At 38.9% G+C, this 24,630-nt stretch overlaps 1 protein-coding gene across 8 annotated transcripts in view; it reads left to right on the top strand.

Annotated features, from left to right (window-relative positions):
- kalrn (kalirin RhoGEF kinase) overlaps nucleotides 1-24,630 on the top strand; it is a 627,264-nt gene that overhangs the window by 37,651 nt on the left and 564,983 nt on the right. The window contains exon 1 of one of the 8 annotated variants that reach the window (XM_062971957.1): nucleotides 5,891-9,474. The exons of the other annotated variants lie outside the window; for them this stretch is intronic. Within the exon in view, the coding sequence (XP_062828027.1) occupies nucleotides 9,396-9,474 (79 nt within the window). The 5' untranslated portion in view covers nucleotides 5,891-9,395. Of the gene's footprint in view, nucleotides 1-5,890; nucleotides 9,475-24,630 lie in introns of those variants that run through there. 8 annotated transcript variants of the gene reach the window in all.

Raw genomic sequence — 24,630 nt, forward strand, 5'->3', positions numbered from 1 at the left:
TTCCTTTTGAGAATTTTTCTGACCCTTTGTGTGTAATAATAATAATAATAATAATAATAATAATAATAATAATAATTGTCCCACTGACATAGAAGTCCGCAGCTCTGACTGTTCTGAAACCTGTGTGGTTTACATTCCAGTTCCTTCTTTTTGTACTTGAGTATGATTGGTGGAACTTGGAAAGGAAAAATTAATGTAGATCCTTGTATTGTTGACTTCCATCACACTTGGATTCTAGATATTCTGGCAAGACCTTATTTGTACTGAATTCTTAAGGTGTATTGCCCAGTGTTTCAGGTATAAATATGGTCAGGCAAAACACATTTATTTTATCAGATTTGGATTTGAGAAATATGTGCATCTTCATCCCTGAAAACATTTGCCTCTGATCCTTCAAAGTGAAGCTAAGTTCTTCAGTTCCCATTGATTTCTCAATAGTTTCAATAGTGGGCTTTTGAAGCTGCCTGGGGTAAAGCATTTTGTTTTGATTTTTGTGAAAGTTAATTCCTCTTTAGCTGATGTTTCCCCTTAGCGATCTCAACGTTTACTTTTATTTGTCTTTTAATTTTTCATCAGGAGCAACAAGCGTTGTTGACAGAGGAACATGGTTTTGTTTCAGCATTAAAGCAATGGGTTCCTCTCTCCCCCAATATACTCACATACATATACATTGCTCCACACTGTACCTCTTAAAGGCATACTCTCAGGAAAACTTCTACTTTTCACATTACATCTCTCCTTCCTAAGGCAAATCTAAAAAACTAACAGAGATTTGGCAGGGAGGGAATAATTTCCATGCTTGCTAAGGAATTCAGAGAGTTCTAATTCCACAAGGCAATGTTTCCAAACTCTATGCATTAGCATGCATTCACGAGTTTATTAAAAAGCCAAGTAATCACCATTCTTAATATGTACACGTTGAAAGTAAATTTTAATTTCATAAATAGGCTGGAAGTTTGAGGTTTCTGGATTTAGTATTCACTTCTGTGTAAATGTGTTTAGGTTCTAATTGCATGCTTGGTTCAATCTGTGGAAGCTTAGGGCCAGGAATGAGAATGCCATGACAGACATCAGGACTTTCTTACCAAATAAGGCTCTGGTAGGAGCAGCATTGAGGCCAGTTTCCTTTGGCAATCTCAGCCCTGGTTTCCATTAGCATTCAGTTCAGTAGCCAGAGGCTGGGGGTAATGGCTTAACTGATGAGCAGGTGACCTATTTTGTAATAAGGGCCACACTGAACATGCATGATAGAAGGCTAATTTTCATATTTTACTTGTGGGTGATTTACATAACTTTCATATTATTCTCCTAGAAATGGTAAGTGGCTACTAATTTGCAGTTGGTGTGTAAATGTTTCAGCTGAAATGTGGACGAAATCTCTGAGTGAACATTTTCCACCAGCCATGAAATGGTATTTGTAACAATAAAAAATATTTATTCTAGTGTTAATTAAAGCATTTGGTCTGCTTGTGCCGTCCGCCAGACAATAAAAAAACTATAAAGCTGAAACGTGCCGTCCTTTATCCGGGCGAACTGCAAATCCCTATAAGCTGTCCTAAAAATATTGAACGACTGAGTCTGGAAAACTTCAAAAAAAGGATGTTTATTCATACAAGGTTGTAAACCTGGCACAGATCTTAAAGTTACAGAAAATGAAACAAATTTCTATAGGTTTTAGTTGCAGAATTATCCCTGGTTCCAGAAGGCAAAGGTGATTATAAAACCACTATACCCTAATCACGCTGTCTATATTAGAAGGAGAAACTCTTTCCTTCCCTATCTTTACAGCAAAGATTAGTTCTAGAAGCGACGGAATAACCCTGCTCCTCTAACTAGATTTCCTATTCCAGATCAGTATAATTCAATACTTATCTAATTTGGATAGGCTTAGATTGGCCTGGTTTTGAGGATGATTTGTCCCAGTTAGCTTGCACAGCTGCAGCACGTTGGAAGACTATAGCCAAAATGAGGCTCCAAAATTGAGACTAGACCCTGGTTAAAAAAGGGCGGTCCTAAGATGTTGTACTCTTTGACCAATCATTGCAAAGAAAACTGCAGCCAGCTCTTGCAGACTCCAAGCCACTTTTCCTGGGCTTTTGCAGCCAGAGGCTGAAACAAAATGTAAGGCAAACCATCGTCCTGGGGGACGGAACACTGCTCCTTAGGCAAAAAGGTTTATCAGAGCATCTTACAAATACCAGTTGTAAAACTGTCTCTGCCTCCCGCTTTGCCAGTAAAAAGGATAGCTAAAACATCTACCTAAAATAAGGGAGGGCAAAATACATCTATCCCCAGTGCCATTTTTATGGCATTTTTGGGATAATTTTGGAAAAAATATGCAATTTTCCCCTCGAAAAATGTTTTTAGCACAAAATGTTCCCTAAGGAGTATGAAGCATTTTTGCCACTCTTGTCATTTCAAACCTAGGTCATTGTCTTGGGTCTAAAATGACTGAGGGGGGGGGGACTACAAAATGGCAAAAGGCCACCCATAGAGGACATTGGGAAACATTGGGGAGCAATTCCTTTTTTTTTTTTTTGGGTGAGAATTTAGCTTCCCACAGTTGTTCGTCTGTGCGTCCACCAGTCTGAAAGGATGATGGGATGAGGAAGGAAGAGGAAACAAAATCTTAAGCATCTCTTAATAAAGCTCTTACCATGGAAAGCTGTAATGCAGGGATCACTGCTAAATGCCTCTTCCAGCACACAAATAGCCCCTTGCCTCAGCCATTCACAAGATGGCGACCCTACAACATAAGGCCTAATGGGACATTCCCCATTTACAGAGTTATTTTTTATTTGTTTCTGGCTCAGAATGGTTGGTAAAACCTGATAAATTGATAACTCGTTAGACTGTTCCTAACTTTTTGTGTAATTGTAACATATTACCATTGAGAAATACATGGCTTTGAAATTGAGCCCATCATTTTGAAACACAATGTAGTTCTGTTTGTCGTGAAATGAAACTTTAGTGTTCTGGATTTTGATTTTTATATCCTTGTTTCTAAATATTTAGCTAACATTACCAATATTTATGCATTTCATAAACTGAACAGTAACCAAGATGAACCTAAAAGAGACACATATTTATCTATTCATCCAACAAAAGCTGGTGCTACTAAGATAGTAAAGTAACATCAGTTTATATCAGTTAAAAGAAAGATACTCTATACCTCTGCTCGGATTACATGCTAACAGTAAATCAGCAGGTGTCAAAAATGTAAGGACAGCCTGCTTTTGTAGATTTAGCCAACTAAAACGATTTGATAGTGAGTGAACCTGCCTACAGTTGTTGCAATATGGGGAAGGGAGTTATTGAAGCAACCTTCAATCCCTATTTTTCTTTGCTTTAGGCGGATCCCCGCCGGGCTCCATTCTGCCATATCCCCATCTTTCCTATGAATGCCAACTTAGCTCTCCTTGGTTCTAGATGATACATCTTTGTAAAAAAAAAGGAAGAGATAGATGTTATTGATAAGGATGGGAAATATATATGAAAATGTTTTAGAAAAGTTGAAAAATATGTTTGTTGAGTACTAGAAACCTGGATTAGCAGAATCATTACAGACAAGATTTTTTAGCAATTTGAGCCTTATTCTAGAGGTAAAATAATACTTGAGTTTGTGCAGAAAATCGTGTTCTTTACACATTTTTTTAACGAAAAATGATAAATTGGGGTAAAATCCTGTAAATCTTAAATTGTAAATGGTTTTTAAAAACTGTATTTTTAAGTTTATCTCTCAGTAAGAGGAAAAATGCAGAGATTTCTCATTGTTTTCATTAACAAAAATTTTGAAGACGATATCCCTACGTTGTTGGTAGGCTGTGGCTATACTTCCAATCCCACTTCTTTTTTCCTGTTCTTTTTCTTTTGCCATGCTCTGATCTGTTTCACTTGGAACTCAGATTGGTCTGTTTGCTTTGTTTTCGTTTGCCTTTAGCTTTGCCCTGGTCCATTTGTGCTGCTCTGGAGCTCAGTCTGCACACAGACAGCCCTCCCTGTTGTCTGAGGTTGCCCTACATCAACTTAGTTCTCTCCAAATTTGTTAGCCTAAAAGGTTCCAAGATTCTCAAACAGCATCATGTCCCAAGATGTCTGGAGGGCAATGAGTCTACTTTTCTCCTTCCATCTGACTAATCCCAGTAGTCCCAGGGCAACGAGAAAAGCTGACTTTTGAACTGCCACTGTGTTGGTTATCAACTTAAGTTGAAGAATGGTTTCTTGGCTGCTTGACTTCGGAAGCTCGCCATGACCTATGTTTGGGGATAGCAAGTTTCTGGTAATCTTCCAATAATAAGTTTTGTTTTATGTACCCATGTACCTGTTATCCTTTAATTTTCCCAACTGCAATAGCAACGTGAAGAGGTGCATGATTCAAATTTAAACAGTGACTGAGTTGCAAGATTTACAAAATTTCAATTATTTGCACAGCATATGCTCGGCATAGACTTGGCTAGAGCATTGTTTCTATTCATCTGAAAACACAGTGAGATTGGGGGATGCACAAGAACCAAATCCTATGCACCATACACATTTGGTATCTCTGTGGGCCTTCTTTCATTAGTTTTATGAAATTGCCATCAATGAAAATACTCACAAATCCTACTAAGGGTGTTTTCTTTCTTAAAGGTTTGGATGCAGATAAAGTTTCACAAAATATTGCTTTGCTATTGATCTTTTATCCTTAGATGTGTTATCTCTGATATAACATAGGAAGTTGCCTTATACAGTGACAGATGGTTGTGCTGTTTAGCCTGGAATGGTCTTCACTGAGTGGCAGCTGTTCCCTTTCTATCCTTCTCTAAGAAGCCAGGAACACCATGGGAAGCCCTGAGTCACTGTCCTGTCCATGTCTGTCTCAGCTAATATAGTGTAGAAGAATGGAGAAGGAAAACAAGTGGATTAACAATCAGTAATCAGCATCAGCCGACATGGTTTTTGTGGCTGGTGTTGAATACAGTATAATAGAAAAATAGTATATCCGGAGGTTATCAAGTTTTCAGAAAATGCCAGGTGAAAAGACCTCACTTATAGGGAATGGTATCAAGTCATTATAATTCCCAATAGTGTTAATTTTTTAGAATTTACATTACTATTTCCCCCCGCTGAAATATATTCCCTGTATAGAGGAGAGGGAAAAGGAATATCTCCCAGTACTGTTAGTTAATTTGTAGCTTTATTGAATAAATCCTTGGAGAGTATCCCTTCTCCCCCTTTTTTACAACTTTCCAAGTGAGACTCTCAGTCAGCCCGAGGTGTACTCATGTTTTTTGATCAGTGAATATATTTTAAATGGAAGAGTTGGAAAAATAATATCTAATGTGAAACTATGCCCACATAAGGGTTTCTTCCCAATTCTGGGTGGATGATAAATAATACAGGGCAGCATTTTTGCTTAAGCAAGATGACTTCATGCTTCTTGAAGGGAATGAAACATGCCTAAAACTATTTGATTGGGGCTCATTGTTTAATAGCAAATATAAAACTTAAATGGTCAAGAAACAATTTGAAATTGAAATTTTAGTACCATTGTGCCAAGTGTTACAAGTTTTGCTTTTGAACTAGTCAGTTTACTTTTATGTTCTATAATGATGCTAAAAATATAAATGTCCAGATTGCATAGGATGAATTTAAGACACATTTCTTTGTGGTCTCTGTGAAGCACACAGATGGGTTATCTGTGCACACACAGTGGATCATTCAGAATCTTTTAGAGCTATTACATAAATGTTTTTTCAGTAGCTCCACCCACTCCCTCTTTACTATACTAACACATTTCCCACCAAATCGCTCCATTTCTTTCTGCAGAGGTAGTATAGATTAGGTGCCTTCTGACATTTTCTAGGACTGATTCTTTCTTTGACTTAGTTTTCTGTTTAGATTTTGTCATTCAAACTGCATTTTGCTCTTCTGTTTCTTGGACTACGGTATCTTCTTGATTGAATCAGGTTTTGTTCTGTAGTTTCTCTGCTTAGTTTACCTTCATGTTTAGAACACCTGCATTGCTGGAGTTTTTAGTAGTATATGGCCTCTTAGGCATCCTTCAAATGTTTTTTCCTCCTATAGGGTAAGATTCCTGATCCGGGAGAGGGACATAGCACTCGTCTTTGATCCCTTTGCCAGAATTTCATTTCATAAGACCATTGAAACTGTGCTTCTTGTCTTAAAGCCTTACTTTCATCATGAAAACCCAATTCTTTTGGGCTCAATGATATGGACATGGAAGTTAGTACCACAGGTGTGAGTACTGCAAAAAGGATGATACATAGCTTTGCAGTTATATGTATCTCTCTCCATGTGAATATTCCAATCTATCTTCACCTCTGGATGCTCCTTCCATAAAAATTATGGTTACCAGAGACATCATGTTTTTCTTGAGAGCCAATGTGATTTATCCCATTGCTTGGAACAGTGGCCATCTGCTTGGAGCTTATCTTCATCTTGTAGAGTTTTACATTCTTAATTTCCTGAAGCAACATGGTCAGAAATCTGTCCACCAGATGCTTTGACCTTCAGTCCCCCGGGTTCCTTCAACAACTCGTGTTGTGCACTAATTGTCTACTTCATCTCTCCCTTCAGATCCTGTGATATAATCTAGGAACCCCTTACCTCATTCCATCTGTTGTTAGGATACTTTGGATTCTTCGGACTCAAGGGCAGAACCTGCTGGGGTATCTCCTTCAGGTTTGGTTATGAATATGACCCAGTCTCTCCAACTGATGATATATGGTGTTTTATTGATCATACACCATCTGCTCGAGATACTGGATCACATTCCATAACATATTTGTTTGCGTAATATCCCCACCTACTCCTTATGCACTAACACATATGTGTACTGCCTGAATGCCAATGTAGCTTTAGAGGGTTCTGAATGGCATACTGCACAGATAACCTCATTTGTGTGAGATCAGAGAGGATTACTTGAAGAATGACAGTTACATCTAGGTAGCCGGTTTGTCAGTCTTGTAAAGTGCATGGTATATGAAGAATTTCTCATATGTATGTATTTTACCTTCTGTTGTAGTTTGAATAGTAGTCTATGGTTCTTTAGGACATGATACCATTATTACCTTGGCAGGAAAAAAGTGGGATATAACTGGAATAAATAAAAATACAATATGATAATCCTTTGGATGATTAATTTTAACCACACACATCTTGCATTAAGTCATAAAGGATGAGCGATAAATTCATATTTTAAAAAAAACTTGATAAACTAAAGAAAATGCTTGATTTGGAGAAAAGAAATGATAAAAACCCTGCTGTATTTTCTTGTGAAGAGCCAAGTTACAAAACAATTCATGGTACTTTATTGACAGAAGTTGTTGGCCTCTACCAAACTGTTAGCAATATGAAAACTGACAACTCTTTTTGCAGTCTGAGCCAAAAAATTTAAAAAGCTTCTCCCGTGATGAGTGTCAGTCCAAACGCAGATCACGCTTCATGTTCTGCTGTTAGCCGCTCTGGGAATAGTGTCAGCCAGCATTGGAAACTCTTGAACCAGCTGGCAGGAAAGAGACTTCCAAAGATGGAGAAATGCAGACTTTGAATTTATTTGAATTTTTCAGTACTAGTAGATTGTATCAGTTCATGCTATGAATTCTGCCAAAATACACTGCAAAGAAGTATTTATGAAAAGACAGAAAATGAGCTGTAAAGCTCTCTGAACATTCATGGGTAATGAAGCATCCAAGCAATGATAGCAAAGATTGATCTGCAGCTGGAAAATCGAGTATAGTACAGTTCCTGGAAACTCAAGTAAAGTTATTTGTGTACTACTAGGAGTTCAAGGGCAAAGTAAACATGATTAGCCAGAAAGCAGGGCAAACTGACATGTTACAAGGAAATGATGATATCAGAAATGCAGGTGGGGGTTGTGCATCCTTTTATGGTGCTGTCATGTATGCAAGAGAATTTGTACACCCAGTGTATGTTCAATTGCCTGTGTTGCTGCATTACACAGAAAGCATGAGGGAGTGTACATAATTAAGTCATTTACTTTTCAATCTTTCTTGGTTCTTTATAAGATTTATTTGTGTGTCTCTGCTAGAAAAGCAAAATGATGTCAGATTTTGCACCAACCAATACTGACTACCATAGATATAATATTTTGGAAAGGAAGCCTGGAAATATGCTGCCCCAAACTATTTACAAGGTTGTGGACAGAGTATGGGACTGAGTTTGGAAAGGAGATTATGTAACCAGCTGACTCTGGGGGGACGACTAGCCCTAATGTTCTTTTAATGTGGCCTTGGATTAAGATTCAAGTAACTTAGTGTGTCTAGACATTTGCACTATCTAAGTACACATAATTACATGCTATGGAATAATTCTATGCAGAAAAAATAATGTACTACTAGTAGTTTTTAATACTATTTAACACCCCAAGTAACTTTGTAGGAATGTACTGTATACTTTCCATCATCAAAGAAGGTTAAACTGATGTGTGCCAGGATTCTATAAGACCATGAAAACAAAGCCAGAAATAAACCATATCAAAAGAAACAATGTTTGGCAAGAATTGTTAAACTACTTTGTGCCTTACATTTTGTACTCAACAATTAATTCCAGTGTAGAGAATAAATGTGCTAGCATCACATGCAAATATCAAGCTTGGAGACAACTGAACACATTGCAGCCCTAATGGTTAATCAAGGAAAAGTGTGTCATTTAATACAGAGGACAATAAAAGAAGAGTGTGACATTGTATACAGATGGAATTGAAATGGAATTGAAAGCAAATTTATTGGTTATAAGTGGAACAACCAATAACCCTTGTCTCTACCAGGCCAGAGAGTAAAATGTGGGATTTTACATGGGTGAGAGCCATAGTGTGGTATCCCTGTCCCCTAAGAATGGGGCATGGCCACAACTCCCAAGCTGGTCATGTCCTTGAATGCCTAACCCGCGAGTCCCTTAAAGGGACCACCAAACCAAGGATGATTGGTATGGTAGTCCATTCTACCCAATGTGGACCTGGTCTCATGCCAAAACCATGGGACCAGATGAGGAAGCTGCTCCAATGCTGGATCACCTTGGGTTGTTGATCTAATTCTTGCTAAGTGGACCAGATTGAAAACTTTCCTTGCAGCACACATGTAACTTGCTTATTTCATTGGTTTACTACAGTACAGTCCTCATACTCATGGGAGAGTACCCATGGTTTCATCTGCATGCATCCAACAAAATATACCCTCTCTTGGGGCTTTCTAAGTCCTCCAGGGCAATCCCATGGTAACTTCTGAAACTTCATTTCATTAGGTTTTGCTATTATCCAAGGTTTCCTATTGCCACAGTAAGTTCAGGAACATATTCCCTCTGGATATGGTGGTTGTACTATATTCCATTCTATTCCAGAAGCCTGGAAAAAAGCACAGTCCTCTGGGAAGAGGATGGTCTGGTGTGCTGCAGCCATTCCAGACTCTGCCAGATCTTGTTTCCTCTCTGCGGGCTACAGATGGGGATCTCCAGGTGAGTCTGAGTAACCGTGCCTGCGAGAGCTAGAGTAGAACGCCAGCTATTTTCTGCACATGTAATTTTATGTGCATTTAATTCCAGAATACAGAATCTAACGTAAAAGCCAAAAATCAATTTTCAAATTACCTGGAAGGACACTAGAGATTTTTGAAAAATATTTGGGCTGACTAGTGGTTTGATTGGGAACAGGGTTGGACAATTATGAAGTACAGTTAAGTTAAAATAGTAGCCATCATTCATGAAATGATCCGGATAGCTTTCTGCATTGTGCACTTTCTGTTTTTAACTATTTTAATCATGTTTAGTTGTTTTAGCTTGATATTAATATTGATATTAATATTTTAAAAATTATTGTAAACAGCCTTGCACCCCATCTTGGGAGAAAGGCAGAATATAAAATCAATTGATCAGTCAATGAATAAAACATGTGTTTGAAGTGGTTAGTAGCAAGCTGGCGTAAATATAATTGTGCCATGGTCCCATGTTTAAAAATGCCTTTGGCGGTCTGTGGGCTGATAATGTTGCACCAGGCAGTTTTCTGGAAATCACTCCTTTCAGTAGTTATTTTGCAGTAAGGCATAAACAAGACATGCATGCAGGGACATATGTTTTTCATTTAAAAAATCCACATCCGTGGATCTCAGGAATAATAGTGTACAACTGCACACTATATTATGTGAGAATGGAAAATATTATTTTTGATGTAACTGTTATTGTTTCTACTGATGTACTATGGAAGGTTTCTCAGGTGACTTTATGTCCCCAAAGAACAATTGTTCTTGGATAAGGATATCAATCCTAACACAATACTCACTAAACACGTTATGTAGGAAATAAGGCACTGTATGTCATTCAAGCTGGAAGCTGTTTTGCCTTTTAAAAATGTCCAGAATACACAGACTGGTTCCGATTCTGTTCCCAGCAGAGATGAATGGGAATGCTGCCATTGCGTTTAACAAGAGGAGGAAATGCTTGTCACTAGCAAGGCTCATGTGCAAACCAGGCATTACATTGCAAAAGGAAAAGCCATGGACTTTTTTGGGTGCTTTTCAGGTATCCATCACTGATAAAATCTTTTATGTAATTTTCAGCTACATCAACCTGGAAGCAATTTTTAAGCCCTCCCCCCTCCTCTGCCTCTCTCTACACACACACACACACACAGAGAGAGATGTAAAGTTTGGAAAAATTACTTTGTCGCATTATAACTCTGAGAATCCCTGTGTGAAATTAGTTATGTTAGTTGTTAGAATGTTGCACTGGGATTGAAATGATCCTGATTCAAGTTTGCACTCAGTCATGGAAGCCACTGAAACGCCTTGGGGAGTTGTCCTTTCTCAGGCCAGCCTCCATAACAAGGTTGTTCTGAGGATGGTGGAGAAGAGATGTAAAATAGTATATAAATAGACACAACGTGTTGCTACTACTGCTCTGTGCTTTTTATGTCCTTCCCATAAATGGTTTTATTTAGACTCAGCTTCAATTCTGTTGCTGTAACAAAAGCTAGATTGCTAGTTCATATAGATTTGTATGTTTATGATTATGTAGGGTTGCCATGAACCAGTGTGATGTAACTTGCTTACAGCCAAGTCAGCATTGGAAATCCACTGGGTGACCTTGAGCAAGTAACATTTTCTCAGTCTCAGAGGGAAATGAACAAATCTTGCTGGGAAAACCCCATGGTAGAGTTACCATGAGTCATAAATGATTTGAAGGCACACAGCAATTATGCTTCTGAAAACTTGTAGAGTACAGTGTTCCCTCGCTACTTCGTGGTTCACTTTTTGCTCCCTCGCTGTTTTGTGGGTTTTCAATTAATATTAATGTACACATTTATCGCTGTATTTTTGCTGTTTCGTGGGTTTTTGCAGTGTGCAAAGGGTTTTGGATGGGGAGGGGGAAAGGGAGAAATAAAGGGAGAGGGGGAGGGGAGGGAAGGATTGGAAATAAAAAAGGGTTATTTAGCTTCCATTCTTCTTCTCTGCTGGTGAACTGTATATTGTATCAGCTAAAATAAAGTACAAACTGCATTGTAGTAAGTGGTCTGTGGTTTGCTCTCTTCCACACATAGAATAAATATAGTGTCCCTACTTCGTAGATTTTCACGTATTGCGGGTGGTCCTAGAATGTAACCCCCACAATAAGTGAGGGAACACTGTATTATCAAAACTGCTACACTTGAAACAGAGAGACCCAGATTCACACCCTTGATTGGCCATTTAATTTACTGTTTGACCTTGAACCATCACTACTACTCAGTAAATTTACTGTACATGATTTATGGATCTCAATATAAAATATTCTAAACAATATAAAACATCTTTCAGTTGGCTTAAGCATGTTCTGGACCATGCACCCTTCCGCTACAGATATACCTCTGATTTGGTCTTCCTTTGCCCATGTTTAACTTCATATTCCTGTTATGTGTTTTTTGAAGTAGTGTTGTTTAAGCTATCTGATGTGGGTTCTGTGTTTTTCCCTAATGTGCCAGGGCTCAGTATGCTCTTTTACTGCCCATTGTCTACAGTTGTTTCTTTCTTTCCTGGAAATTTATTGAAGAACAGCAGTCAATGTCGTATATGGTCCACCACTTTGAGTAGCGTTGCTCTAAAGGTCAACTTTAAACCGAGGGCAGGTCAGCAAACAAAGGCAATGCTTTGGCTGCTGCAGTCAAGAAGGGGAAAGGGGAGATGAAATGAGGTGGAGGGAGGTGGTACCAGGAGCATTTGTTGTGAGGGAAGATGGGAGTCAAGAAGGGAACAAAATGCACACAACATGCTGTGTGAGAAACCTACCTGGCTTTATATTGTTATATCATGCAAGTAAAAAAACATTGAGCATGGAATCTTAATAATTGCCTTGTGAGTTTTAGATTTTTTTTTTGCCTTTCACCTCCTTTACTTCTGAGGTTCCATTGCTATATATTCTCTGCAAAACACACTTCCTCTGATTTTCCTCTGACAAATGAATTCTTTTCAGGCTTACAATACAGACAGAGCCAATTGCGAGAAGAATTGGTTACAAAAGAGCTAGTCATCAGGCTGATAATTTACTCATTGGTTAAAATAAATAAAAAGCAGGGAGAGGCAAGCTTGTTTCTCAGAAAATAATTGGGCAGAACATAACTGCACATTTTCCCAATAACTGCTTCCACAAGGCCTAGAGACTCATTCTCCTTTAATTTTTTAGTAAAGGTGGCATAGAGTCATGCAGAAATACCTAGGAAATGTCTAGAGAGGATATATCTCTAGGCATCACTAAGTTGTCCAGCATGACTCTGTGAACGTCTGGTAGAATCACCTGGAGGATCTAGAACAGTGGTTCTCAACCTGTGGGTCCCCAGATGCTTTGGCTTACAACTCCCAGAAATCTCAGCCAGTTTACCAGCTCTTAGGATTTCTGGGAGTTGAAGGCCAAAACATCTGGGGACCCACAGGTTGAGAACCACTGGTCTCGAAAATGACTAGAAAGGACATATTTTGTCAGATGTGATAAATGAAACCACATGTACTGATCCTGTGGATATGGGCCTCATGTGGTGTGTATTGTGGCATGCTTGTAACATTCTTGTTTTTCCATCCTTCCAGTAAATATGAAAAATTAATTTGATGCACATTTTGTTGCAAATCTCAAGTTCAAGGTGATGTACTACACTGGCTCGCATTTTACCCTTCTGGACTTGAATCCAACCCAGAAAATGATTCAATATCAATATCTGTATTGTTCATGAAATAGTTTGCAAGAACATAGTACAAAATACACATATAATTGGACAAGTCCACACCCAAATTGTATATTTGGAAAATGTTTAACAAATGTTAATATGTTTAGAAAAATACATATATATATATATAAATCTTCATGGGGACTAAAGAAACCTGGTGTGAAAGCCAGCTATAATGACCGTGGCATTGGGGAAACTAGAATTTGTATGCAATCAAGCTTGACAGATTTGACCATTCCTATTTTGCAGACAGTTTAGTTGCTTTCAGGTATTTCACCATGTCTGTTGACATAGTTGAATAATAAATTAACTTGAAAATTGAAGAGTAAATTAAGTTGAAATGATGCCAGCTTGGCAGAGAGCGTTTAGTCCTTCACTTCTGAAAGTGACATTTTAACCATCATTGTTCTTAACAATGCCACAGAAGAGATTTCAGTGTCAAAAAAGATGATATGGTACAACGGAGGCTCTGTCTGTCTCTCTGTGGAGCTATTGTTTATAGAAAATGCCACTATATGAGAGAGTTTCTCTTTAACACAATACAGTAGGACAATTCATTTTGCCTCTGAATGGAGCAAATGATGAATAAGAAGGTGTGAGATTTAGTTTAGCATGTTTAGTCATCTGAAATATAAGCCACACTACCTTTTATGTTTCTGCTCTGTTATGTTAAGCCTCGCTTTTTCATAGCACTGAAATCAATAAGATTACCCAAAAGTGGTCTTAAGTGTTTCCGGATAATGACAGAAGAGCAATGCTCTTGAATCATGACAAATCATTCTATAATGTGGTTGCACTGAGTAGATGTCACATAAACTATAAATCACTGGCCAGATTTTCACTCTGGCCTTGCATGCTTTTTGAGGAAACAGTAAGTTGACCGCACATCAGTCTTGCATCTGTTAGCTAAGATAAGCACATTGGAACAGAATACTTCCACTTGCTCTTGAAGAAAGCAATGTCTCCATCTTTGTTAAGCAGTAAACCTTCGAAGCAAACTAGAACTTTATGATTAGACTAAAACCATTCTAAGCTTTTGTCATTCTTTTATACATTTTTTTAAAAAGGACAGTGAATTAGTAATAGTTTATGCTATTAAAGTATTTCTCTTACTCTTAAATGTGCTACAAGATCCCTTTGTATACTGTCCCAATAGTTACTTTATACAGTACAATCCTTGTATACGCAGGATGGTACACACGGATATGGAGGTTGTACTGTAATTGCAATATTTTAAAAATGAACCTATTACTTTTTCTTTTTCTCAAAACTAATTTAATAGGTACTCCTGTTTCTTTTTATGAAATCTGGATGGTTTTCATTCAACATCACGAGACATAATATCAGCCAGCATTTGAACCTTCATTTACCATTTGCTGTATCCATCTTCTATATTGTCGCATCAGGAGATCACTTAGGAGCCCACGGTGGCGCAATGGGTTAAACCCTTGGGCTGGCAGGATTGCTGACCGAAAGGTCAGCGGTTCAAATCCGGGGAGCATGGTGAGCTCCCGTCTGTCAGCTCCAGATTCCCATGTGGAGACATGAGAGAAACCTCTCACAGGATGGTAAAACATCAAACATTTGAGCATCGCCTGGGCAGTGTCCTTGCAGATGGCCAATTCTCTCACACCAGTAGTGACTTGCAGTTTCTCAAGTCACCCCTGACACCAAAAAAAAGGAGATAACTTTAAAAACATATTGATTACCTTGAGGTTTTGCCTTTTTGGGCCTGAAATGCATTGCTTTTGTATGAAAACAATGTTTTTTTTAATGCACAGAATGTTTTGGTGTTGCCCAGAAAACATTGGGATTTGTGTGTTTGTGTGTGAGGAACCCCTCATAATTTCTCCCTAAAAGTTCTGAAATGCCTTGTAATCTTGCCCAGTTGGGAATATATATACGGTATATATTTCATTCTTTTCTGAGAGAACAAAATAAGTGAAGATTTGCATTCCTTGAAGGATGCAGTTCCTCATTTTAAATACAGACAGAAATGGGTTTCAGCACATTTAACATCCTTTTATATCCACTTTTTAGTCTCACTATCAAACCTGATATCTTTTCACATACGCTCCGCCATCACTGGAAGGCAATCTGCTTTTCCTACAGTTTCATTTTGTTATACCCGTGTGCACAGAAAAACAATATTCTATCATTGTGATGTAATCTCCAGCCTCAAGGGAAAATTGGCTTGTCTTTGTTAGGAGTAACAATTTCTCTTTGCAAAGAGACTTTTGGAACTGACTATTCAGAGCTTTCAGCTAAACCACATTGTACTTTCTCTAGAGTAAAGTAGTTCTTTTTTAAAAACTTAGCTTTTAAGAGCACTTACTATTGTAACTATTCTTGGTATTGTATTATATAACAGCAACAAAGTCTAGTTCTTACAGAGAGAGGAATGAGTGAGAAAGATAAGTAAAGCATTACTATGACAGTAAAGGAATGACAAACACACTCAGGTGGCCCTCAGCTTGGGATAGGAATGAAAACGAGTTGATTTTGGTTGATACACTCGTAGTTTGAAGCTTCAAATGTTCCAGAGACTTTCTGGTATTAATTGTATTTAAGTATATTCTGGCAAATTGGGACTTATTGGATAATAAAAGAAAATAGGGTTTGCACACATTTTTAGATCAAAAAAAGAGTAGAAACACATGTCTTCACATTCTGCCCATCAGTTGAGGATCTAGCAGCCCTAATTTTGAGCATGTGGCATGCCGGAGGCCACATTTTATAGACTTATGCAGATCTGGGAAACACATTCAGACACGTGTTGTACTCCCTCTGAAAGAAATCAATCATTTTCTGATGCTATATATAAGGTGTCAAACATGAACCTTTCCTGAACACCAGTCCCTTCAATATTTTCCCTCCTTGTTTCCTTCTCCGCTAATTTTCCTGATTGGTTTTGGTTGTTTTTGTCTTGTAAGTCATATTGAAAAAAATAATAAAGTTATAAATTAAGAACTAGAATGACTATTCTATCAAGGTAGAAAACCATAAACCATGAAGGCAGCAATCACTTAGAACAAAATCAATTAGTGGTAATTGCTTTTCAGGCTGTTGCTGGTGTGGTGATGGCAGTTTTTGATTTCTGATCACAGAGATGAATGTCTGCCCAGAGAGGAATCCAGCCTTATCATTTATGATTGTGGGACTGGCCACAATTATGCATGTTAACTCTTTAATCCTACTGAATACTAAAGCTAGGTAAATACAATTTGTTAAGATTCATCACTCTGAAAAACGGAGCAAAGTGGCTTTGCCCAGATTGTTAGTTCTTCGTATCTGCTGAGCTTTCTGAACAAGAAACGTCAAGGCTTGAGCATGTACTGGCTAGTAATTCACCAAATATGTGTGACCCCATAGACATTGTTGTCTTGCAGAGCCAAAGTTTCACTGTTTGCTCCACTAGCTGAGGCTCTTGGAAGCTGCAGTCAAATAACATCCATTATGAAAGTACACACTTACCTGTTTGGCTTTTGTGGATTTGAATATCCACTGATCTATTTTAAAAATTCTTTATTAATAATATGTAATATTACCAATAATATTTCAGTATAGTGGTATAGTATAATATAGTAATATATAATACTAAGATTGTACTATGCTAATAATACAATATATTGTATGTACATATAACTTGTAAGCCGCTCTGAGTCCCCTTTGGGGTGAGAAGGGTTTCTAGCACTTTCTAGGTCCTCTAAAACTATTCCATGGTAAACATTTGGTGGAAGTTGACCACAGAGCTGTGCTGGAGGACCAAGAGATTCCTAGAGAGTTGTTCTTTCAGATTAAAAAGCAGCATTTTATAATTCACAGTTTTCCCATTTTCGTGAAGGTTCCTGTACCCCCAATCCCATCAAATATGGAGGGGAGACTGTACCACCAAAGGAAAACCAGAATGGATTATTAAATGCATCTATTTTGTTAAAGTCCTTAATTTATGCTGAAGGAAAAACCATGTAGCTGCTTCTGTCATATATTTCCCTATTTTGAAGGGTGGACAATAGATGTATCTTCTTTGTTTACAAGTTTGAGCCTGACTTGTTTGCAAGACCTTGGATTTGAGCTATTGAGCATTCTGATATAGCAATGTTTATCTCCATTTGCAAAGGTTAAATGTTCTGCTTTGATGTGACAGCTCAGCTGTTTAAAGCTTAAAGACTCTTAGGCCAAAACAAAGTATATTGTAAAGTCTTTTGCAAAATAACAATGGTCCTTTGGAATTCTTCCTAATCTCAGTTGTGTCTGTTTATTGGTTTATAAAAGGCATTTAAAAATATCATTTGAAGACATTCTCCTCTTTCTTATTGCTCCCATGTCCCAAAAATATATCCTCTTTACGCAGAAAACAGGCTAAGAATTTGGCCAAGCAAACAGGGAGTTTGTGTAGCAAGTTCTTTCACATTCTTGTTTCTCTCTTGAAGTATACAAATAAGAAGGGATACAGAGGCTGTGGGTACATTTTGCATTCAAAAACAGGATTTCAGCACATCTTCTTCCCTGTACTGTTGTAGGCAAACTGGAAATAGCGGTGCCTGGTCTGATGGGAGCAGTTGGTTGGGTGCATGCTATTATAGCCGAGCACATTACTGCAAATAGTTTATGACAGGTGTGATCTGAGACAAGATGTTGGACTATGGCTGTGAGTTTTGGGCAGCCAACCATAGTCTCCTCCAAAATCCACTCATTTCCAAGCCATGGGAGTGGCGTAGGGTAGGAAATGATAGTATTATTTCCCCCACCCAAAATATGAATTCAACCCACAAACTAATTTTTCCTTCATTTCCCAAATTTCTAGCATTGTGGCAACTTTAGCTGACCATTATTTAGAAATACATTTTAGGCATCTAAAGAAATGGAGTAGTTAAAGTTGCCAAGCAAATGAGCTGCAAATGTAAGTGTTCAAGTGATGAAGGCGTTTCAGTATTTCATTCTCTGGAAAACTCTATGTGAGAGGGCTTAATTATTTTTGGTCCAATGTTCTCATTTTACTCCCCCAAAGCTACAAGACAAGTTCCATGTTTCCTTTTGGATTTGGCACTTAATCTTCTAATGCTACTGAACATGGTCAGTCCATATTGGTTCGTTCCTTATATTGCAGTGTTTATTTACCTTCTAGTCCTCCTCCCTCCACTAAATGTGTTTTTGCTAATTTCTGCTTCTATCAGGAATGCTTATTTCTTGTTTCACAGTAATCCTGTTTTGGCTACACAGGTGTCAGTTCTCACCGCCTGAGTTTGTTATAAGAAAGGATCGTGTCTGAAACATGAGAAAAGCTTCAAATTACTGACCCTGTGCCAACAAGACTATTGTATTTCTAGAGAGCCACAGCTCTTCTCAAATATAGTGTGAGTTAGTAATTTTAGAACATATGGGGGGTTGTGTGTGAGAGAAATAAGAATGTGAGAAAAGAAGATTCTGCTTTCAGTTATTGTGTTTTGTGGAAAGGGAAAACCCCTTCTTTTATCCTATTGTGAGGTTTATGAATTTAAGATAAATTAGGTATTTTGCATCTCATTATAAGGACAGTTGTCCCTTTAGAAAGATACACCAGTAGCAAAAATATAAGTAACTTGCTATTATGTTTCTATCCCTACATATACAGGTATATCTATTAGTGGTGTGCATTTGTATGGAATCACTAACCGTTTCTATTTATACAATTCGTATGGCCTCGTTTCTGTTTCCGTCCACCGCTTGCAGAAATGGGCACCTATATAAATGAGCTTTTCTGACCAAGGTCTGAAAAAAACGAAGATTTTTTGGGCCTTGGGCAGCAAAGCGCCAGGGCCTGCCAGCCAGGGCCTACATCTGAGCAGGGCTGGCACTTGGCTGTAGGCCGTGCCTGCCGGGCCTACGAGCATTGAGCGCTTGGCGCTTGACTGTAGGCCCTGCGAACCAGGCCTACGAGCTTCGAGCGCCCAGTGCTTGGCTGTATGCTCTGCCAGCCAGGGCCTACAGCCAAGTGCCAAAAATCAGCTGACCAAACGGCTACCTTTCCCACCCTTTTTGTTTCACTGCTTCTTTTGTTCGGGAGAGGGTTGTACCATTCCGTGCCATCCGAATGGATGGAATGGTATAAAACCACATAAGAAACAGATGAAACAGGATTTGGGCCCAACTCTAATATCTATGCAAACAAACACTCCCAAATAATAAAGATGGAAATGTCCTGTATCATCCAGTAGGTTGCTCAGAAATATTATTTAGATTAAATTAACCACTACAGTATGGGATTCTGAGCAGCAGTGAGTTGCTGTAAGGCTTATGGTATAAGCTGAACATTTGGTTAATGTAATAAAATAGCAATGAAGATGTTGGGCTGCAAAGCAGTGCCTTTTATTATGCTTTCCCCCAAATAAGTGCCTTGTGCTGCTTTGTCATCCTTCATTCCTTGATCGTTCTTTTCTGTCCTTATCAGTACTTTGTATATAAGCACTTCCAACAATGGATTTCTTATTTTTGTATAAATTATAAAAATTGATGCACAAGAAAGTCTATTCAGTACTGTTTGCTGTAACATTTGTTCAATGACAATATGAAGTAGGCAGCTGATCTATTTTTTTAGTACAACCAATACTACATCAAAATCTGCTCTTGTTTTGTCAATCTTCAGTATTTTAAAAAGATGAACACCAAGCCACAGTTCTACTGAATGTCAAGCTAAACAGAGAAAGAAAACTGCTGAAATTTGTGTATTCTTTCTTATCTCTGCATTGCTTGGTAGGTAGTGGCGTCAGGCGTTGGTGTCACTTAGTAACTGCTTCACTCTCCAAAGTGTGACATTACATTTCTACTTACAGGAGCATGAGCATTGTGTGGGTTTGGCCCTAAGGGAGAGGGAGCAAATAGACATAGTGGCAAGGAAATGTGTTCAGTTGAGAAGTACTCCTCCAAATCTTGGGCTAACATTGCTAAGTCTTGTGAATTAAATTGTTGCTGAAACAAATTGATGGGGGACACTCTTATACTCTCCACTCCTATTGAGTTCATTCTTTGGTCAAGTGATCATTTGACCAAATAATCTTTAGGAAGATTAGTAAATTCAGCTTCAGGATATGTGTTTGTAGCTCTCTTCCCATGAGTCAAAGCCAAGCTTATAAGGGGACTTGAAGAGCAGAAATCCTACACATCTAAACTCATTGGCGTGGCTGCTCTTTTCTAAATGAGATCACTCATGCATTTTGATTGGTGAGGATTGGTAAGGAAAGCAAAGGAGTGAGGCTTTTTTTAAAAAACCATAGAAAATATTGGGAAACGTGGCTAGGGAGCAAATAATGCAGCCATTCCTTCATAGTGCTTTACCTCTTCCAAGGGCAAGTGGGAGGAAGGGAGCAAATTCCCTCCTTAGCACAGTTCATTTATTTAAAACGATTTGTCACATCTTCCCCTTAGCATCATATTTTTCCAGACACCATTGGAGTCATTTTCCAAGTCTCTCTGCAAAATTGCTTCCATGTTTCAGAACCATTCCTTATAGAAAAGAAGCCCTTTTGCTGGAATGAAAATCCAAGGACCTTGAACATTGAATTCAAGGCCTAGTGAATAAGCTATACATGTTAATGGAATGCAGCTGAAATGAGAACTTTCTTTCCAACTACCCCCTACCCTCCTCATTTACTCTTTTCCTAATTAGTATCAGAAATGTGTCAGTAATATTTAGAAAGAACAATTAATGCTTTAAAGATGTGAATCACTGTGTTTTTCTTCTAGTGGTACCAAATTGAAAACATGCAGAATTTGTTCAGTTGCTGGTTAACTTGGGTTATTTAGTTTATTTACTTGGGAATTGATTGATGACTAAGGTTATGAGACCTGACCCACTCCAAGAAAAATCTGGTTATTTGTGAGAGTTATAATAAATGTGAGCTCATTCAGTTACATCACATAGATATGAGATGATGTTCAAGATGAGTGACAGCATCTGGAATTAGGTGTATATATCAGTGTATACCTATCTAGTAAAATTTATATTGTCAGCTTGCCAGAGCTCTTTTAACATAAGGCAGATATATGGAATGGCTGTTGAAAATTGGAACAGATTGTTAGTTATAGTGTTTGAAGTATAGTAGAAATTAAGTTATGTAGAAGGTAGCACATGTTACCTAGTTTGATAAATAACTGTAACTATAACTATGGCACCCCTGGTGGCACAGTGGATTAAACTGCTGAGCTGCTGAACTTGCTGATCGAAAGGTGAGTGGCATGAATCCAGGGAGCAGTGTGAGCTCCCGCTGTTAGCCTCAGCTTCTGCCAACCTAGCAGTTCGAAAACATGTAAATGTGAATAACCACTCCAGCAGGAAGGTAACAGCTCTCCATGCAGTCAAGAAGATAGGAATGTAGACTGAGGTAATGCCTCCCAAACCTTGGCTTGGTCTATTTCCTATCTCTATGAGCTAATGGAGCCCCGGTGGCGAAGTGTGTTAAAGCGCTGAGCTGCTGAACTTGCAGACCGAAAGGTCCCAGGTTCAAACCCTGGGAGCGGCGGGAGCAGCCGCTGTTAGCTCCAGCTCCTGCCAAACTAGCAGTTCGAAAACATTCCAATGTGAGTAGATCAATAGATACCGCTCCGGCGGGAAGGTAACGGCGCTCCATGCAGTCATGCCGGCTACATGACCTTGGAGGTGTCTATGGACAACGCTGGCTCTTCGGCTTAGAAATGGAGATGAGCACTAACCCCCAGAGTCAGACATAACTGGACTTAATTTCAGGGAAAACCTTTACCTTTACCTTTTATGAGCTAAGGAGCAGGAGGAGTGAAAGCCTGGCAGCTAGGTGCCATCTCCCCTAGGCTTAAAGGAAGCAACCTTTAAACCTTTATTTTCTTACCTTGATAGAGAAACCAATAGGCAGCAGAGGAAGAGAGAAAAGAATGGGTGTTGCTTCTTTCAGACTCTGTCAACATTATTTAAGTTTCTATCAGACCCTGGGAGTTTACTCCTTTCTGGGGGGGATGTGATAATTGCCTCTGCCTTCCCTGCACTTCCTGAAGTTGGGGCTGGAGTATGAATGAGCACACAATACAGTAGAGTCTCACTTATCCAAACTTCGCTTATCCAATGTTCTGGATTATCCAATACAATCTGCCTTTTAGTAGTCAATGTTTTTGTAGTCAATGTTTTCAATAAATTGCAATGTTTTGGTGCTAAATTAGTAAATACAGAAATTACTACATAATATACATTAACATGTATTGAACTGCTTTTTTCTGTCGATTTGTTGTAAAACATGAAGTTTTGGTGCTTAATTTGTAAAATCATAACGTAATTTGATATTTAATAGTCTTTTCCTTAATCCCTCATTATCCAACATTTTCGCTTATCCAATGTTCTGCCGGCCCGTTTATGTTGGATAAGCGAGACTCTACTGTAGTTTCAGTTTCAGCAATGATGAGCACTCCCCTCCCAAATCTGAGGCTCCTGGGTGAATGGACACACACCAGGTCTAGCTTCAGTGGTGGCAGTGATCACTTCCCATTTGAACCCGAGACTGCTGTGCAAATGTGCACATGATCCTGGGCTTTGGGAGGGAGGCAGTGGGGACCGGCATTCATAGAATCATAGAGTTGGAAGAGACCATATGGGCAATCTAGTCTGACCCACTGTCATGCAGGAAAAGCACAAACTTCCCCTGACAGATGGCCATCCAGCCTCTGTTTAAAAGCTTCTAAGGAAGGAGCTTCCACCAGACGCTGAGGCAGAGAGTTCCACTGCTGAAGAGCTCTTATAGTCAGGAAGTTCTTCCGAATGTTAAGGTGGAATCTCCTTTCAGGAATGCATTTTTCATGTTTACTGGCATCAGGGGACTCCCCAGCCTCCTAATTGGAAAGCTGGGGAGCAGTTGGGAGCCTTGCTCTGTCTCCACTATATTCACATTTTTTTCACTTTCATGGGGGGTCGTGTGCCCCTAAGTCCTATGAATGTAGAGGGCCAACTGTCTAGCAAAAAGTGTTTTGTGTACATTGAATAAATAGGTATTTCAAGAAAGCAAATAACCATAGCATAGAATGATCACAGAGATTGCTCATTGTGGTGCAGTGGAGAAAGTGTCACCTGTTGAACTTTCAATTGTTGTATAGTTTTCAAAAACATAAAGGCCTGGAGTCTATGTGATTCATACCGGGGGTTGGTTCTGTGTGTGATTCATATTGATAGTAGCTTAGTGTTGGGAGATTGAGGGAAAGTCAAGATGGCAGTTAGCTTACAAGCTGTACGGGTAGGATTCCCTACTACATTGTTGCCAGACATAAACTACCAAGAGGTTCCCTCACATCTGGACCTAGCCGCACTAGAAAAACATGGCACTCTCACTTTATAAATTGGCCCCTGACAGCAGGAGGGAAAACTAAGAGGAAAGCAGAGATTTCTTGGCATGTCTTAGCACAGGGTCCGGTAGCTTTGTTGCTACCACTGATACAACCTTCAGATATGAAAGACCTTCTTTTTATAGGGGAGGGAAATGTCAGAAAATATCTCATCTTCTTTTCAGCCTGGGGATTAGCAGACAGTAACTGGTATTGAAACTTTGTTTGGCATTTGCACAGTTCATTCACAAGGCTTTCAGCGTGGCTATAAATGGTTCAGTGAACCAATTTTACACTTGGAGCATGTGGAGAAGGCAGACTTGAGGCTTGCTAGCTTACTGGGGGGAACACGGGGGCTTCTAACTTGAGATCTAACAGCTGGCGGGAGTTCAGTGTGTGGCAACAGTGAGCTGACTGGCTACAGTGAAGATCTGAGGATTGGCCCACAATCTGACTGATGAACGTGGAGAGTCACATCTGGCAGGGGAATAGAAAATGATAGGCCACATGTGTAAATAACTGGGTGAACGAAATAAATCTGCATATCCTTCGACACTGTACAGAGGAAAATAGGTACCTGCTTGTAATATTATCATAGCAATTACGACTGGTGGAGTCCCTTCTCCATCCCCACCGCTGTTAGATTTGCTGAGGGTTCTCTTCTCACCTGCTGCAGCTCTGTGTTTTATCCATTTCCTCTGAGCTTGGCTGTCCTCTGAAAATTTAAGAGCAAAGATATATTTGCTTTGGCAACAACATTTGCGGAAGTGGGAGGTAATTGTCCCATGATATCTAATCAAGAGCTCAAAATATATTCTGGTTGCTGCTGTGCATAAAAAGAATGCCATGTGCACATGACTTACTTGTTAGTGTGCAGGCACTGGCTGCAAGATTTGTTTATTGCTCACCCAAAGATGGAGAGAGAGCTGGAGAATGACAACGCTAACTACTCACACTAGTAAAGCATACCCCAAAGACACCAACAAGGATGTATTGGGTTGAATATTTGCCAGGGCAATCTGCCAAGAAATAGGATTGTCCAAGGGAATAAAGACAGCTGGAAAGTATGCATCTGAATACATTAATCTGTAGCAAAATTACTCACATAACAA

The sequence above is a fragment of the Anolis carolinensis genome, chromosome 1, assembly GCF_035594765.1.
Source record: "Anolis carolinensis isolate JA03-04 chromosome 1, rAnoCar3.1.pri, whole genome shotgun sequence".
Lineage (NCBI taxonomy): Eukaryota > Metazoa > Chordata > Lepidosauria > Squamata > Dactyloidae > Anolis > Anolis carolinensis.